Source organism: Artemia sp. Qi Xiang Cuo, chromosome 18, assembly GCF_049724085.1.
Source record: "Artemia sp. Qi Xiang Cuo chromosome 18, ASM4972408v1, whole genome shotgun sequence".
Classification (NCBI taxonomy): domain Eukaryota; kingdom Metazoa; phylum Arthropoda; class Branchiopoda; order Anostraca; family Artemiidae; genus Artemia; species Artemia sp. Qi Xiang Cuo.
The window spans coordinates 61263495-61281852 of NC_142811.1; the positions used below are offsets into that span (position 1 = coordinate 61263495).

General features: G+C 34.9%; 1 protein-coding gene across 2 annotated transcripts in view; it reads right to left on the minus strand.

Annotated features, from left to right (window-relative positions):
• LOC148941742 (UDP-glucose 4-epimerase-like) overlaps nt 1-18358 on the minus strand; it is a 49995-nt gene that overhangs the window by 8549 nt on the left and 23088 nt on the right. For both annotated transcript variants that reach the window (XM_089104645.1, XM_089104644.1), the window contains exons 3-6: nt 14591-14742; nt 12119-12232; nt 6933-7109; nt 4201-4384 (exon numbers count right to left, since the gene is read on the minus strand). In XM_089104645.1, the coding sequence (XP_088960771.1) occupies nt 4201-4384; nt 6933-7109; nt 12119-12232; nt 14591-14742 (627 nt within the window). The remainder of the gene's footprint in view (nt 1-4200; nt 4385-6932; nt 7110-12118; nt 12233-14590; nt 14743-18358) is intronic.

The following is an 18358-nucleotide window of genomic DNA, read 5'->3' on the forward strand; positions in this document are numbered from 1 at the left end:
GAAAGGGGTAAAGAGGAGGGAGAATAGAATAGGGACGGGGCTGGTTGTTGATGAAAATGGATTGGTAGGGGGGGCGGCGGGAGGAGGTCTAAGAGGCTCTGCTGTTGGCCCCCTCGTCTCGACAAGTTTTTGACACCGGCTCGGGTCTAGGATTATTGCTTGAAGCATTGCTTCCATAAACATTCTGGCTATGGTTTGGCATACTATAATCGAATAATGGATCACGGTTAAAATGATTAAAATGCGGCAAACGGTCAAAATACTTAAAAGGCACCGAACGATTAATGCGACATTTTAAATTACTAACACTATGAGCAAAACTGCACAACTTGTTGCCACAAGCCATCATAGGGCAAAGATTGACATGATCGAAATTCCAATTTGTTGCTTTGCAATTTTTCAGTCTATATTTTCGGCATATATGTAGAAATTTACAATTCTTTTTTTTGTTGCAGGAACCTCCTTCGAAATATTTGCACACCTTATTTACACGGGAATTCTCTGGTTGATTTGGTTGTTTCTTCTTATCATAAACGTTTTTGCTTTCATGAATAAACGGACACTGTTCACCAATTTTGCATGTACCAGTAGATATAAAAAAGAAACACTTTTTCTTAGTTTCTTGTCTTTCAGTGATTCCTAGTCCTTCAGCAATTTTAACCACAACGTCACAACTTTTTTCAAATAGTTGTAAATTCAGAGCGTCGATTTCAGGCTTTAGAATCATTTTTTTCTTCCATACTGTGAGTCTTTTTTTCAAGTTGCAGGAATTAAATTGTCTTTTGAAAGGCAACTCTCACAACTTTTGGGACAATTTTGAGGGGATGGGTTCTCCAAAGGCGGGGAAAACATATTCTTGGGGTTAACGACAGCGTATGCAGGAGTATCAGCCTCAGGGTGCTCAATTACAACAGCCATAACACATGAGCTCTATTTCCAGTTGGGTTTTCTTGCCGCCATACTGGTGTGGTTCCAGCACAGGAGGGATGGAACCATAGAAGGCACACTGAATCGTCACACCTTTCCCACATGGCCTCTCACATCCAGGGCAAATATAAGTAGCTCTGGTTCGTTTCATATTCGTATTGAATTTTACTGGTAATACAACTAGTTAATGTCAACTATGTCAACAATGTTACAATGTTGACATGTTAAGTATGTCAACGTCAACAATGTTAATGACAACTAGTTAATTTCCAAAGTCAATTTCCTTCCAAAATAATTGGCTGTCAAATAATTCAAGTTCCGATTCTGAAACTATTTTCAATGAAAAATCCGTAGGGTAATAAAATAACTAAATAATAAGTTATCCAGGTTCAAAAATGTTGATTATGATAAGTTCGTAGGGTATCACAATTGAGTCTTACTATATAATGAGGTTATATCCAGACTTGATTATGATAAGTCCGTAGGGAATCAAAATTGAGTCTTACTGTATAATGAGATTATATCCAAACTATATCCAACAGAGGTGTTTACAGTATGAACTCCCAAACAAGACTGAACCAAAACTCTAAAAAAGCCATGCTGATTCTAAATGTAAAAAATTCACATTTTTAAAGTTACTCATCAAAAGCTACAAGCATGAAAAAAACATACCTGATTTTCAAAAAAAAGAAAGAGAAGGAAAACACCCTGAAAAAGCCAATTGGTATTGGTGAAAATTATACCATATAATTTGACATACCAGAGAACCCTATTGTAGAGCTCCCATCTACAAAAATGTGAATTTTTATTTTTGTTCAAGCCTCTCATTTCAACGAAATGTAAGTAAGGAGCGACTTGACCCAATAGCAACCGAAACTCTAAAAAAAGGAACTTTGAAAATATTTTTTATAACAATTAACCGACTTGATAAATAGGGATGTCCTCCATGTATGCCTGCAGGGGGCGACGCTTCGGGAAGATTATTAGAATAGTACCAGTTAAACTTGGTTGAAACAATGCTTCTGGTAACACGTACCCCCCCCCCCCCCTCCTCCAACAAATTTCCAGGTGAAACTCATGATGTCTTAAAACTATGGCTTTAAACTATGGAAATGATAATCCTAAAAATAATTTTTGATTTTCCCATTCTCCTTATAAATATTTGAGGAGTGCATTTTTTTCAGGGACGAAAGTATTCTTGAAAGATTGATATCCCAGAATTAAAGTTAAACGTAAAAATAACAGGATCTGAGGGAGGGTACAGTAGCCCTCCTTCGCATTTAAGGGAGCTTTGGGTCAAACGGCTCACAGTAACAAACTGTAAGCAAAGAGCAACCCTTGTCAATAAAAACTGAAACTCTAAGAATTTCGACTGCAACATATGTGACAACAAATCCATCGTTCACTCTGACTGGGAATATGCAAAACGTTGTAGTTTCAAAGTTGCTCATGAAAAGCAATAAGCCCACTAAAATTTGTATAATTTTGGTTACAGGAACTAAATTCCCCTGAAAAGGGGTGCCATCTTGATGGAAACTACGCAATGAAAGTCAGCAATTGTGATAGATCTAAAGCCACTATCTTCAAAATGTGAAGATTTCCCTTTATCATATTAGATTTAACGGTTTTAATACTGCGGATTGAACTTTGGAGACTGAAAATCAAGTATTTTGCAGTAGGCATCAAGACATGGCAAATTGTAGAAAAAGCCAAGACCGCGTAATTGAGAGGTAAATCCGGGATAGGCCTTTTTTTGGATTGTATAAAAACGATGTTAGCTCTGACCGAAACCAACTGCAGACCGAAAAAAAAAAAGAGCTGAGTTTTATATTGCCGGTTAAAGGAGTTTGTACATTTGGTAGTAGTATGAGAATGGGTCTCTAAGAAGATTTTTCCTTCAATTTAAGATTGCTTACGGTGCATATTTTCCAAAATTAAGATGTGGCGAAGAAGGTCTCTAAGAAGATTTTTCCTTCAATTTAAGATTGCTTACGGTGCATATTTTCCAAAATTAAGATGTGGCGAAGAAGGTCTCTAAGAAGATTTTTCCTTCAATTTAAGATTGCTTACGGTGCATATTTTCCAAAATTAAGATGTGGCGAAGAAGGTCTCTAAGAAGATTTTTCCTTCAATTTAAGATTGCTTACGGTGCATATTTTCCAAAATTAAGATGTGGCGAAGAAGGTCTCTAAGAAGATTTTTCCTTCAATTTAAGATTGCTTACGGTGCATATTTTCCAAAATTAAGATGTGGCGAAGAAGGTCTCTAAGAATATATTTTTCCTTCAATTTATGATTGCTTACGGTGCATATTTTCCAAAATTAAGATGTGGCGAAACAAATAGTGTTTCTTTCTTTGTTAGTTTGTATGGGTTAATTTTGTTTTAACTTTTCTTTAATATTATTCACATACTTTTTAGGCTTATTTGGCAATGTGTGCTTGATTTATTTAGCTACAGTAGTTTTTACATGTGCACAATCGACTTTATTTACTCTTTCTTTTACTTCTTGTCTCTCTTAAAAAGTGATTATTTTTTTCTATCCCTCATTTTTTTGTTTACTTTTCCTTATGTAGAAAGGGCTAAAGAGGGCTAAAAAGCGTAACGAGCTTAACATGAATCAGGATTGAATTAGCTTTCTGGGCTATAAACCAAACTAGTCACTGGGCTCTAAGTTTATAATAAATTTGGGAGATGGTTAGAGGTAGCGTGAGCCAGGGTGAATTTCAAACCACTGGACAAATATTTCAAAATGGCGGACTACCTGAGGAGTTCCCCGACGGAGCGAGAAGCTTCGCTTGTTTTAAGACATGAAGATGTATTATTGTTGTGACATGTAAAGGCAGGTCAATCAATTTGTTTCTCTGGTTTATTTTTTTTAAACTGTACGGTTAAAGGACAGATAAAACTCCAATAGGAAAAAAGTTTATTAGACTATGGTCCCCCCCCCCAACACATAGGACTCCACTGATAAGTTAGTTTGCCAATTTCTAGCTTATATTGTAAAATATATCATTCCATTGACGTTCTGGATATTGAAAAAGGTGATCCACTGATCATTTAAAACTTGAGTTGGATAATCTTGCTAAAAACGAGATTTAAGTTTTAGATTAGGCTTTTAGTTTGCAAAGCGACCATTCGGCTTTAATAAACCTTTTTTTTCCACTGATAATGCTTAATCTTGTTTAAGAATCTTGCTTGCTGGGAGGAATGGTCTTATGGAAATGATGGGAACATCCTTAAAAGAACACATCTAAGTCACAATGAAGACAAACCTGTTCCATCTATGGTATTATAATCATTGCCATAAACAGTGAGATGCTGCCTCTCTCCTATGGCCACTTGCCCTAAAAATGGCATGAGGTTGGCATATGCCACTTTTGTTGGATGCTCTCCAATTATACCACTGCTATGAGCCCCAGCTGGGTTAAAATAACGAAGAGCAATTATGTTCCATTCCTAAAAAAAAAATCATGCATTTTTCTTCTTCTTCTCTTTACAAATGATGTCATTCTCAATTATGTCACTTTTACTAAACAAAAAAAATCATGCATTTTTCTTCTTCCTCTCTTTACAAATGATGTCATTCTCAATTATGTCACTTTTACTAAACAAAAAAATCATGCATTTTTCTTCTTCCTCTCTTTACAAATGTTGTCATTCTCAATTATGTCACTTTTGCTAAACAAAAAATTATGCATTTTTCTTCTTCCTCTCTTTACAAATAAAAAAAATTCTGTCATTCTCAAGTAAAAGAATTAGGTGAAGATAAGATAAAGCACTAATAAGATAATCACTATGATTACAGTCCAAACCGACGATGATCTCCATTTCACGTCCCTTCAGACAGTAATTGCAATGAGGGTCTGGAGGCATTCCATGCCTTCGCACACCCTTCCTGCTTACCTTCCCCAGATTTCTCCAGATACCCATTTAGAGCTGGGTCAACTCCGGCTGAGCTTACAAAGTCCACGCCCCTGCTCCCCGTTCCAAACCAAATAATCGATCACACAAGGAACTGAACCCCCGCCCATTGGACAAAGAATTCTAAGTCCATCACGCCAACCACTCGGCTAGCACCACTCATAAAAAATTAATATTAGTAATAATTATGATACTGATAATAATGAAATGACGTGACAATGAATAATGAAATGACATCATATAAAAAAATGACGCATGGGGAGTATAACGAAAAAAAAGAAGATAGTACACTACATACATGAAATACATGAAAACTTAACAAGAACAGAATAAAAAAAAGAAAAAAAAACATTCAAGACACAAAAACTCACGAAAATGAAACTATTTACGAAAAACAGTGGATAAGACAATGGAAAGGACAATGATGGAGCATCCGAACTTAATATTTTATATGTTTGCATGTTGACTGTGGCAGAATGTAACGAAATTAAATTACTATTACGGAAAGATCGCGAAAGGTAAAGCAGAAATTTGAGATACCGGTTGTAGTCTTTATTAGACATTTTTATTAAGAATACTGCTAACATCAGCATAAAAAGTATAGAGGAATAGTCACAAAAGCTAGAGTATAGTCTAGATAAAGCTTATTTTCGATAAAGGGCTCAGTTTCTTTTTAATATCCCTAAAAACTTGAGACCAGAAAGAGCTGAGTGATCTACAAACAGTGAGACAAAAGTAATCTAGCTCAAGAGACAATGTGGATTCTTTTCTCAGAACTTAAAAGTGTCTTAAAAAGTGTCAAAGCATGTAAGTAATAGTACAATCAGAGTCATGGGGGGGAGGGGGTCATGAGTCATGGGGGTTACCGAGGAGGGACTGAGAGGGCAATGGCTCTTTAGGAAGAAGAAAAACAACGAATTTGCTTTATCCTGACAGGGGCGGACCTAGAACAAAACCTTTGAGGAGGTCCAATATGACAAGGATCAAAATGGACGCCAATGAGCAAAATCTTGGGGGGGCGGGCAATGTAACAAAGGTGCCAATAATTTACCAAATTGACAAATGTATTCTAAAACACTGAGTAAAAAAGAAAACAGGATAAGAAAGCACCAGATAAAATCTTGGGGGGGGGGGGAGGGTCCCACAGCCCCCTCTGGATCCGCCAGTGCAATCTCACACCTAAGTCCTTGTTTATTTGCCGCTTTCCTTTTTATCTTGGATCTAAAAAAGACCAAGTAATTTTCATTGAAATATTACTACCTGTTAATTAATATTTAAACTAATTTAATTTATTATTATTACACTGAAACCATAGAAAATTGCTCCTCCTCTTGAATTTCTCCCAATGGCAAAATTTCAAAGTGATGTCATCACAGAGAGTCATAACATAATTTATTTGATCATTTTCATAAATAAAGATGATTAGTTTTCTTGTTTCATGTTACAATAATTTGTAAATGAAAAAAAACTCATTATTTCCGACCCCTATCAGTTATTTTGCAAAATTGTTTTTTAAAAGCTTCCTACTTTTCAGTATCTCAAACTAAAAAAAAATTAGAGAGCTAGAAAAAACAGAGAGCGAAAAAGAGAGAGAGAGGGAGAGAGAGAGGGAGAGAGAGAGAGAGGGAGAGAAAGAGACAGAGAGAGAAAGAGAGAACAGGGAGAGTGTGCCAATGAGATGCTGTGGTTTGAACTTAACTTTCAGAAAATGATACCAGTGTTTTTTTTTTTTTTTTTTTTTCTTTTATAGGCATCTCAATCAGATTTTGAAGATTAAAACCACAGAATAAACTACAACAAAGCTTTGTCAAATTTCAAAATCCGATTTGAAAACATTTATAAAATCAAGGCCGTACCCAGGGGGGGGGGTAGGGGTTTTAATCCCCCCTCGAAATGTTTGTCTGGCTTGTAAAAACGAAAAACAATTGACGTAAACAAATTTTTACGAGTTTTTTTTAAGTTTTTTTGGTGTAGCCTCCCCCCCCCCCCCCGAGAAGCAATTCTTGTGTAAATCACCCCGCGAAAAAAAATCCTCGATAAGGCCCTGATAAAAATACACTCAATTGGTATTATATTTTCTTACCGATTTAGCATGACTCAAGTCTCTAAGAATACATTCACTTGTATATTTTGTTCTTCCATAGGTACTTGTTGCATTACCAGTAGGTGACTTTGTTGTTATTGGCAACGTCGCAGGATTTCCATAAACAGAACAAGAGCTGCTAAATACCATTTGATAACAGCCGTACTCTTCCATCACCTAAAATTTGAATTTAGTTACCAAAATCCCAGTCCACTGATGTTCAAACATCCATCAAATACTTGCTTGAATTGAAGTTATACTGACGGAGAGATGAAGAGGGGATGGGGAGGGTCAACACGTGCCCCTTACCACAAGAATGTGCAGATATTCGTTATACACCTGTATCTTTTTTTTTTTGAGGAGGGAGACTTATTATTTAAAATGGCATAAATAGAAAAAAAATATTAGCAGCAATAAAAATACAGGCACAGTATATTCAATACATAAGATATGTGGAAATACATCGTGAATTTTTTTCGAGATGCCAAAATTCTCAATCTAAATACCCAAAATGTCAAATTTGTGTCTTTCGAAAGTCTAAATTTTGTTTCTTTTTGTATATTTTCGTATTCATTGATGCTACAGGTCTGCAATGCTAGCGATGCAGCAATTTGGCGACAGAAAACCCCTCCAATTTTTTTTTTTGAAACTCACCTGTCTGTGTGATGTTAGGTGAAGGCATTTTTCTCATTGCAACCAATTAAAAATGGATTTCAACCCTTTGTTAGGTACTGCAGTTGTGTTTCTTTTCTTGGAAATTCTAAATAAAATTGTGTAATCCACTTTTGATAAGAATTGCTTAGAGAATAAAAAGATTCTTCTAAAGGTTACTGCGTGTCGTGACTAAACGAAAAACATCTACATGCTCTACATCTTACTTACGCTCTACATCTACAACCCACTATCTTGTTCACCATATGGACACAGTATGTAGCATACTTGAAAAAAAAATATACCTGGCTCAATGTTATCGCAGTTGACTTCCAGAAAGCTTTTGATTTAATTAACCACAATACATTGGACAAAAAACTGTCCAATGACTTTCAGGTTGGCCCATATTTAATTAGAGTAATTGCGTCTTTCCACTCTAATAGAGCGCAAGTCGTAAAATATCTGAATGTATATTCTGATCCCCTCCCAATTTACAATGGTGTACCCCATCGAACCACCTTAGGCCCAATTTTATTTCTTGCAATGATATACAACCTTGGTATCGATTTCCCGGATAGATGGAAATTCGTTGAGGATTTAATTGTAATAAAGACATGTTTCAAAAATTTAAAAAGTAGTCCAATAGAACCCTCAATCAAGGGTTTTAACAATTAATTTCATTCAAAATCCCAAACTTTGTCCTGCCCAATCTCCCCTGAAATGTCTGTTAATACTTTGAAATTACTGGGTTTTACCATCTCTAGCGACTTAAAATGGGATTGCCATACTAATAATATCTTAAAATGTGCAAATGCCGCATTTCACTACTTAAACTACTTTAAAAATTCAAATGTCCTAAATTGCATTGTTTGACGATTTTCCTCTAATTTGTATGCCCAACCCACGAGTACGCCTGTCCTCTTTGGCATCCTAGAATCTCCATTGAATTGTCAGACAGAATAGAGAGAGTCCCAATAAGGCGCCTAAGAACTTAAGAGTTATCTTCGACGAGGGTGAAGTGCCTTATATTTCCCCTCTTTGGAGAGCCAATCTAACCTCCCTTAAGAAAATGAGAGCAAATATTTCATTGTGTTTCGCTAACAATGCCCTTCATAACCCTCGAACAATTATCCTTTCTCATAGTCAATATTCATACTTTCGACCTCACCTCCCGCGTTTTGCTTCAAAGAAAATACCCCTTCTTGCCCCAGTATAAGTTTCTACTGAAAGATATAGAAGAACTTTCATCCCTTACATAGCTGACATATTCAACCAGTGAATCTCCTCATCTCCCCCTCACTCACTTTCTTTTTACCTTATAATTTGAATATTCATTTGGCAAATTTTGAGCTTTCTATTTCTTGATCTCAAAATGGAATTGTGCTTATGTTTCAACCATTTTATTCCCTTTTTAACTTTAGTTTTAATTGTTTTTGACATTTTTACATATTTGACATATACCCTTTTATAATTTTGTTATTGTTTGTTTTTGGTTCTTTGTTGTTTATTGAGGCTAAAGTGGAAATTGGGCTTATTTGGACTCGTGATACCTGTTTTTCATTAATAAATCTCATCTATTCTTAACTCATATATCTATGTCTATCTCATTCACTTTGAACATGACTTGGTGGATGAAGAGAAGTATCATAACAAAATCAAGGCAAGTATGTAGCCATGCAGAGCTTCATTATTTTCATGTATTATTTTTTCCTTGTTGTATTTTATTAAATGCACAGTAACTTCAACAATGGAATCAATGCTGGTCCGCAATGCTGTCCAGCACTTGAACTTAGACGTTCATCTTGTGTTTGATAGATTTCTTAGCTTCAGTGTTCATTCATCTAGTTTAAGTAATATTTCCAGCATATTTTGAACTACGGCACTGTTGCTGCAACTGAGTAACAAAGAAAGATTTTATTTATAAGCCATGCAGGCGCGCAACCACGGGGGGGGGGGGGGCTAAAGGGGCTGTAGATCCTCTCTTAAGGATAAAATTACATTCTGCTTTTAAATCTTCTTTAATCTGCTCAGTTTTATCATTCATTCCTTAGTCCCTACTCAAAACTGCATTCAAAGAGCTAAAATAAACTTAAAGTAATTTTAAAATACCGTTTTTTCTGTGAAGTATTTAAAGTTTTCCGTTGGTTGGCCCAGAAACCCCAGGTCACCGCCCCCCCCCCCCCCCGTAACTATTTTCTGAGTGCACTACTGAAGCTATCAATCGAAAATGGCAAACTTCTTCCACGTTGGCTGATACGTGTGTCTAGATAGCTTGTTGAATACCAGATATGTCACTCCCGTAATCATGGCTTTATGCTACTTTTTTCTTAGATTTCTGAACCTTATCAGCACTTTGTTTTCATTTTTTGAATGTATTACGGTTACTACGGTAACTTTTCTACAACAAGGAACCTCTTACGTAAGGATGCCATTATAACCAAAAGCCTGACACAGGTCACATCTGTTTCTTAGGACGCGCAGTCAAAAGTGGTATCTACGGTAATCGGATGCGTACTGATAGCTTTCTGAGTAGTTACAATTACGCACTATATCTTGTGAACCATCAATGAGCACCTTTTCTATAAGCACTGAAGTGCAAAAAGTTACTTTCGAGTTTAGAGAACCATGTTTGAGGAAGGGGTATCCCCCTTGCATTTAGGCCGACCTTGGGGCTGGTATTAATGAATGTAAGGAGATACATTGAAACTTAAATCGAACAGAAATAATTGTGTAAACAAGGGGGGCTACCTTCATTCTCAACCCCCTCGTGGTCTTTACACTAAAAGCTTACTTTAGTCCAAATTCTTTAAAAACAACGGCTGAAACACGACCGCCGTAGAATTGTAATAACAAATATGTTTAAAGCCCTATAAAACTTTAGTGTAAGAAGCAAGGAATTGAAGAGGTAGAAGCCGTATTCATGTCCTGAATAAATTCTGTTCGTTTCAAGTTTTAATCTCTCTCTTGTTTTCGTTTGAAAAAGCTTGTTTATTTTACTTAGTTGTATACAAGAAAGTACTATTTCTGTTTTCTAAATCGCGATGACCTGAGGATTAATTATAGTCTACAGTCTTACAAAGATTTCGGTGACAAAACACAAAGTTTGAACCATTTCTGAAATAGAAATCAGTCTATAGTTCTGTGACATAAGACGATCCCTAGGTGAGTGCCCTTATACTTAGGAATTTCAGAGATAAAAAGTCATGTCACAACAGAAGGATCTTTCTTTGCGGAATTAGGGAGTTTGCTCAACTCAAATAAGTTTATTTTCAAGGAAAGACATGTGAAAAGAAAAAATTAAGCTGATGAAGAATGAAGAACATGAGGACATCTATGCTCATACTCCACCTTTCTAAAAAACTTCTACTGCTAAAAATTCACTCTTGAAAGGATCTGACATGTCTTACTACCATGCCCTGTTATCCAAGGAGCAAAGGTAAAGCACCATGACTGCTTACCTCTGCAGTACCATCCATCTGTGCTTACCTGTGCAAGGAGCAAAGGTAAAACTCCATGACTGCTTACCTCTGCAGTACCATCCATCCATGCTTACCTGTGCAAGGAGCAAAGGTAAAGCACCATGACTCCTTACCTCTGCAGTACCATCCATCCATGCTTACCTGTGCAAGGAGCAAAGGTAAAACTCCATGACTGCTTACCTCTGCAGTACCATCCATCCATGCTTACCTGTGCAAGGAGCAAAGGTAAAGCACCATGACTGCTTACCTCTGCAGTACCATCCATCCATGCTTACCTGTGCAAAGAGCACAGGTAAAACACCATGACTGCTTTTTTTGGTCAACTTAGCCCTGGGCCAAGTTGATGATTTAGAAGAAAAATTTTAGCTTGGGAGCACGACCTCCCTCTGACATTGGGACCAAAGGCAGATCGAAGCAACTTTCTACCCATAATTATTTTAAAATTTTAAGGATCTTTATTTCGATATGTGACAGAGACGTGCATAGGGAGGAGTCGGGTAGATTTCCCGAATCGAATTTAGAATAATGCGATACTTAACTTTTTTTCAGTAAAAGACGAATCTAAAAGGGTGTTTTGTCTTACCGATAAAGCAAATTTTCGAAAAATCTACGGTATAGAAATTTGCCAAAAATCAACGGTATACGGAATAGAAATATGCGAAAAATGTACGGTATACGGTATTTTTCGCAAATTTGCAAAAAATCTACGACAAAGCAAATTTGCAAAAAATCTACGGAATAGAAATTTGCGAAAAAACTACGGTATACGGTATTTTCGCAAAGTTGCGAAAAATCTACGACAAAGCAAATTTGCGAAAAATTTGCGGTATACGAGATGAACTTAGTTGGATCGTGGCAACTCATGTGGAGCCGACAAATTAATTAGTACACCTTTACCCCTGAAACTTCTTTAAATGTTTGGCTTTGGCTACCTTCCAAGAAATTCTTTCATTAATGTTGAATAACCTTATCCCACCTAATTCATTTCATCCCGTGATTCTCTAAAATACTTTCAGAACATAACTAGATTCAAAAACGTTGTTGAAGCATTCTTACCTCCAAAAGGTTAATTGTGCTGATGAGATTGTTTTTGTAATATTTCAGTGGAATGTGGAACGATTCACCAACGGACTTGTAAGCTGCAAAATGGATTACACAGTCAATCTTGTGCTGAAAGAAAAACAAAATTAGGAGCGTCAGAATAAACAAAGTTTAATACTGATCCTGTAATTTAAAAGAACAACACAATTTTTTTAACAAAATTATTATATTCTGTTAAATTCTTAATGTTGTGCTGATTGTCATATAGTGAATAATATTATATTTAGATATATAATATTATATACATCTATTCCATCAATATTTAGAGCAAAAAAGAAAAAAAAACACCCGAAAATTCATAGAACATTGTATTTGTTTAAACAAAGTGAGACTGTTTCTTTAAACAAAGGGAAGCTATTAAATTCAATCAAATTGTTCTTTGAACAATATTAAGGTAAGGAAGATATATTTTAGAGGGGAAAATAGATAACGGGTTAAAATTTTAATCTAGAGAGGAAAAATAATTGAAAGAATGTGTGCTTATAAAAGATTGAGTATTTCTGATTCAGGTTCTGAAGCCTTTATTAACGAAAAAAGTAGGTTAAAAATGATAACACATGAACAAAAATTATAATAAAGACGGAATTAAACACAATAAAACAGAAGGAAAAAAGGAGAAAACGAAAGAAGTTCACATGTATTTGAGTATAATTGATTCTTAGTATAAATTCTAAACATGCTGTTTTATCTAGCCTATGTATTAAGAAATTATCAATTACTAAGAGGGCACAAAATTTCAGGTGTAGGGCTAGATATAAGCAATGAAAGTAAAACCTGCAATTTATACCAGAAATGTTAATAGATCTTGAGAAATTAAGGAGGTGGGCAAGATACTGAGGGCAGCTGTCTCTTGCTTAGAAGCCTGATTGACTCTGCGTGAACCACACTTTTTTAACGAGAGTGAGCCTTATCTCATGGTGAGACATCAAGAATAACTTGGTGAATAAGTCAAAAATCAAAAGCAAGCTGGATCCAGATCCAGTTATGTATATATATATATATATATATATATATATATATATATATATATATATATATATATATATATATATATATATATATATATATATATATATATATATATCACACACACACACACACACACACACACACACACACACACACACACACACACACACACTACACACACACACACACACACACACACACACACACACACACACACACACACACACACACACACACACACACACACACACACACACACACACACACACACACACACACACACACACACACACACACACACACACACACACACACACACACACACACACACACACACACACACACTATATATATATATATATATATATATATATATATATATATATATATATATATATATATATATATATATATATATATATATATATATATATATATATATATATATATATATATATATATATATATATATATATATATATATATATATATATATATATATATATATATACATATATGATATATATATATATATATATATATATATATATATATATATATATATATATATATATATATATATATAATTTAACATATGTAAAAACTAAAAACTACAAGTAATGTGGAAGCAATACCGGTAATTGTGTACATAATGGTAACACTCGAGAACAAACCTGTTTTACCTGTCTGTATTAACAGACAATTAGCTTACGCTCAGTGGAAAACAGGTGATAGGTGACAGAATAAATTTGAATTATATGATTTGGGCTATATATTTGCACATTAGCAGGGAGGGTGCGGGTAGTGTTTGGACAGCGCGAATTTAGAAAACGATTCTTACTTCATTATATGCAGAATGATTGTAGCTAACACAATTTAAATGCAGACTCGCATAGTTTTACCCCCCCCCCCCTAATGTGCAAATATATAGAACAAATTTGTTTCCAAAGCATTATATTTTCATCATATTTTGGTATATTTCATTAGGATTGACCTAACTTCACTTCTCGAGTGTGTACCATTACGTAAACAAGTACCGTAATACGGTTTAATTGACCCCAATGCTGCCATCGGCAGATGCATTGCAGCTTATAATAGGGGAATAAATGGACACCCATGGTGTTCCCTTTTAAAACAATATGTCTTTCACGTTCACTGTTTTTGTGTTTGTTATATATACTGTATGATTGTTTGGTTTATTATTATGCTTGTGTGCTTGTTCCATAAGTTTTATCTTTGTTTTATTCGTGCTTGTAACATTGGTTTGTGCTGTATACTGTGTGATTTTTTGGTTTATTACTATGCTTGTGCAATTATTCTGTGAGTTTTACTTTCGTTTTATTTGTCATTATCCGTCTTTTTCTTTTGCTTTTGTTTTTTCTTTATTCTTCTTTTTTTATACTCCGTTTGTTATTGTATTTTAAACGGGTTATAAACAAATTCAATTCAATTCAATACCTTCTGAAATATTTTCTGTATCACTGATTTTTCAAGAAGATCTCCATAGTAAAAATGAACTTTTTTTCCAGTGATTTTTTCAACTCCCTTGAGAGGTGGTGGAAGATCATCTTGAGTGGAGCCAACGGAGTTAACGAAGTTGTCGATCGCTACTACCTAAAGTTTAAGGAGACCAGAATCAATTACTGAAAAAAAAAACAATTTTACAAGCCATATTTGTCTATAATTTAACCTTTTTCAATTTTGCGAGTAAAAATCAAGCAACAAATCTGGTAAATAAATAAATAATTCCAGTGTATTTGACCTAATCATTAGAAATTCATCTTGATGAATACAAAAGCATGTTTAATATTACAAGAAAAAATAATTAATGAATTGTTAATAAACCACCTTTTTATAATTTCTATTGATGTAAATAACGCTAAAATTAGGACGCAAGGCGTTTTATGTTGAAGACTGATTTTCACCAAACAGTAATAATCAGATACGCTCGAGACATAGGTAAAGAATACAATGAGAAAAAATACAAAGAATAAAATTAAAGAATGCAAAGAAAAATAAAAATAAAAGAAGAAAAAAAAAGAAAAAATACAAGGTAAAGGTAAAGAACACAATGAGCCAAAGGGCGGAATGACATCCCAGACAAAGTTAGAAATGAATTCCTAAGAAAGTTAGAGTTCAGCCCTGGTAGTTCTTAAATATCTGAAAATCCACAGTGTTTCTTTAGCAGCCTGACAAAGCGTCTCCCTCCTTGGTGAAGGAATCAAGATTCAAAGACACTGGTTGCTGATCCTGAATCCAAAGAGTACTATCATTTTAAGTTAACTCGATCACTAATGGCCAATAGTACACTTTTTTACTATCATTTTTATTATTTATTTTTTTTTATTGTTTTAAAAAATAGAGTTGTGAGAAAAAGTAAAACTTTAGCGTAAAGAGCGAGGCGTTGAGGAGGGGACAGCCCCTTTCATATAAGGAATAATTTCTGTTCGTTATAAATTTTAATTTTCGCTCCTTACTTTCAGTTAAAAAAACTTGTTTTTTTAAAATTTAATTTCTGAACGTTTTTGAATTAATGCAGGGTTTGATTTTGGCTCACCGTATATGAATAATTGAAAAGAAATTTGCATATTAATTTTACTTTTTTTGGGCTAAATGGCTTTCTTGAAAGTTGTTTAATTTTATTTACGAACGTTTTGGTTAGTAATAAATATACGTAACTTACGAATTAACTTACATAGCGAACTTCTATTTTCATATATTTTTATTACGTATATTAGGAGGTTCGCCCTCTAGTCAATACCTCGGTCTTTACGCTAAAGTTCAAATTTTGTTCCAATTCTTAGAAAATGACCTCTTAATCACAGAGCGTTAAATAGAATAAATAGCTCTTATGAAAGTACTAAAAAAACTTAAGCGTAAAGAGTGAGGTATTGACTAGGGGGCAATCCCACTCATATACGTAATAATTTCTGTTCGTTTTAACTTTTAATGTTGCTCCTTTCTTTCAGCAGAAAAATGTCTTTTTTTATTTAATTTCTCATAGTTTTTTTAAATAATGCTGGGAAATCCGGCGCCACCTTCATAGTAATGTCTCTTCCCCCATGAAAACTTCCTCCATGGAAGGATCCTCACACGTAACCCCCCCCCCCACTACCAGAAAAAAATCTCCCTGAAAACGTCTGCAGACTTCCCAATAGCCAACAATGGGCAAAGTTCATAACTTGCAGCCCTTCCCCCAGGGACTGTGGGGGATTCAGTCATCCCCAAAGACATAGTTTTTATATTTTTTTACCATGCTGAACAAAATGGCTATCTCAAAATTTTGATCGGGTGACTTTTGGATAAAAAGGAGCATGGGAGGGGACCTAGTTGCCCTCCATTTTTTGGTCACTTAAAAAGGGCATTAGAACTTTGAATTTCCCTTCGAATGAGCCCTCCCACGATATTCTACGACCACTGGGTCAATACAATCACCCCTGAAAAAAAAAACAAAAAAAAAACACGCATATCCGTGATCTGCCTTTTGACAAAAAGTACAAAATTCCACATTTTTGCAGAAAGGAGCTTGAAACCTCTACAGTAGGGTTCTCTGGTACGCTGAATCTGATAGTGTGATTTTCATTAAGGTTTTGAAGTAACTATTGGTATTAAAATTCCTCGGTTACTATTGAGCCGGGTTGCTCCTTACTTACAGTTCGTTACCACAAACTGTTTGATTAAGTATATAAAAAAAATTATTTCAACTGAAAGTAAGGAGCAACATTAAATCTTAAAAAGAACAGAAATTATTACGTATACGAGGAGGGTTATCCCCTCCTCAACACCTGGCTCTTCATACTTAAGTTTTTCGGTATTATTAAGAAAGTTACTTATTGTTCTAATTAAACGACCCTTGTGTTGCAGAAGTCGTTTTTAAAGAATTGGGACAACATCTAAATTTAAGCGTAAAGGGTGAGGTGTTGAGAAGGGGTAACCCCCCTCATTTACGTGATAATTTCTGTTCGTTTTAAGGTTTAACATTGCTCCTTATTTTCAGTTGAAAAAACTTTTTTTTCTAATTCAATTTCTGATAGCTTGTGAAATAACGCCAGGAAATCTGGCTCCGTCTCCACAGAAATATCCCCCTCCCTGCGGAAATATCCTCTGGAAAATTCAATCATGGTGAAATTTTACCCCGAACAATTACACTTAACATTTCCAAGGGTAAAATTGAGTCAGAAAGAAAAAAATATAAGGAAATTTCGTATAGGAATTCTAGCAATTTCCTCCCGTATACAATTTCCACTGAAAAGTTCAATCCATGGAAAATACCCTCTCCGTAAAAAATTATCCCTGTGTACCTCCAGCAAGTATTCGTCCCCCCCCCCACCCCACCTGAAAAATGTATGTATGCTTCACAATAACAAATACGATAGGCTACATAAACAATGGGCAGATTGTTTAACTTAAAGAACTCTCCTTAGGGGCTGTGGGAAGGGGTCATGTTATATCCAAAGAAAAAGTTGTTAGACCTCTCAACTATGCTGAACAAAATATGCAATCTCTGAATTTCCAGACGATTTTGGGAAAAAAAGTGACGTGGGAGGGGGGCCTAGTTGCCCTCCAATTTTTTGATCACTTATAAAGTCCACTAGAAATTTTAATTTCTGTTAGAATATCTCCTCTCCCGATGTCCTAAGCTCACTAGGTCGATACAATCACCCATGAAAAAAAAAAGAAATAAACACGCATCCGTGATCTATCTTCTGTAAAAAACAACAACAAAAAACAAAATTCCACATTTTTGTATATTGGAGCTCGAAACCTCTACAGTAGGGTTTTCTGATACACTGAATCTGATGGTTTGATTTTCGTTAATGATCTATGACTTTTAGGGGGTATTTCCCCTTTTTTTCGAAAATAAGGTAAATTTTCTAAGGCTCGTAACTTTTAATGGGTAAAACTAAAGTTAATAAACCTTATATATTTAGAATCAGCATAAAAATCCAATTATTTTGATATATCTATTGGTAACGAAATTCTATTTTTTAGAGTTTCGGTTGCTATTGAGCCCGGTCACTCCTAGCTTACAGGTCGGTACCACGAACTGTTTGACAAAATTGCAGATTCTTTTAAAAGGGAAAGTTTGAAAAAAAAAATGGTGAAGTAAAACCTATATTTAATGTCCTATTTCAACACAAATCATGCTGAGCTCTTTAAACTTAAGTTGTATAGTTGATCTTTTCGTGAGGTTTATTGTCTATATTTTAAAACCTAAAAAAACTT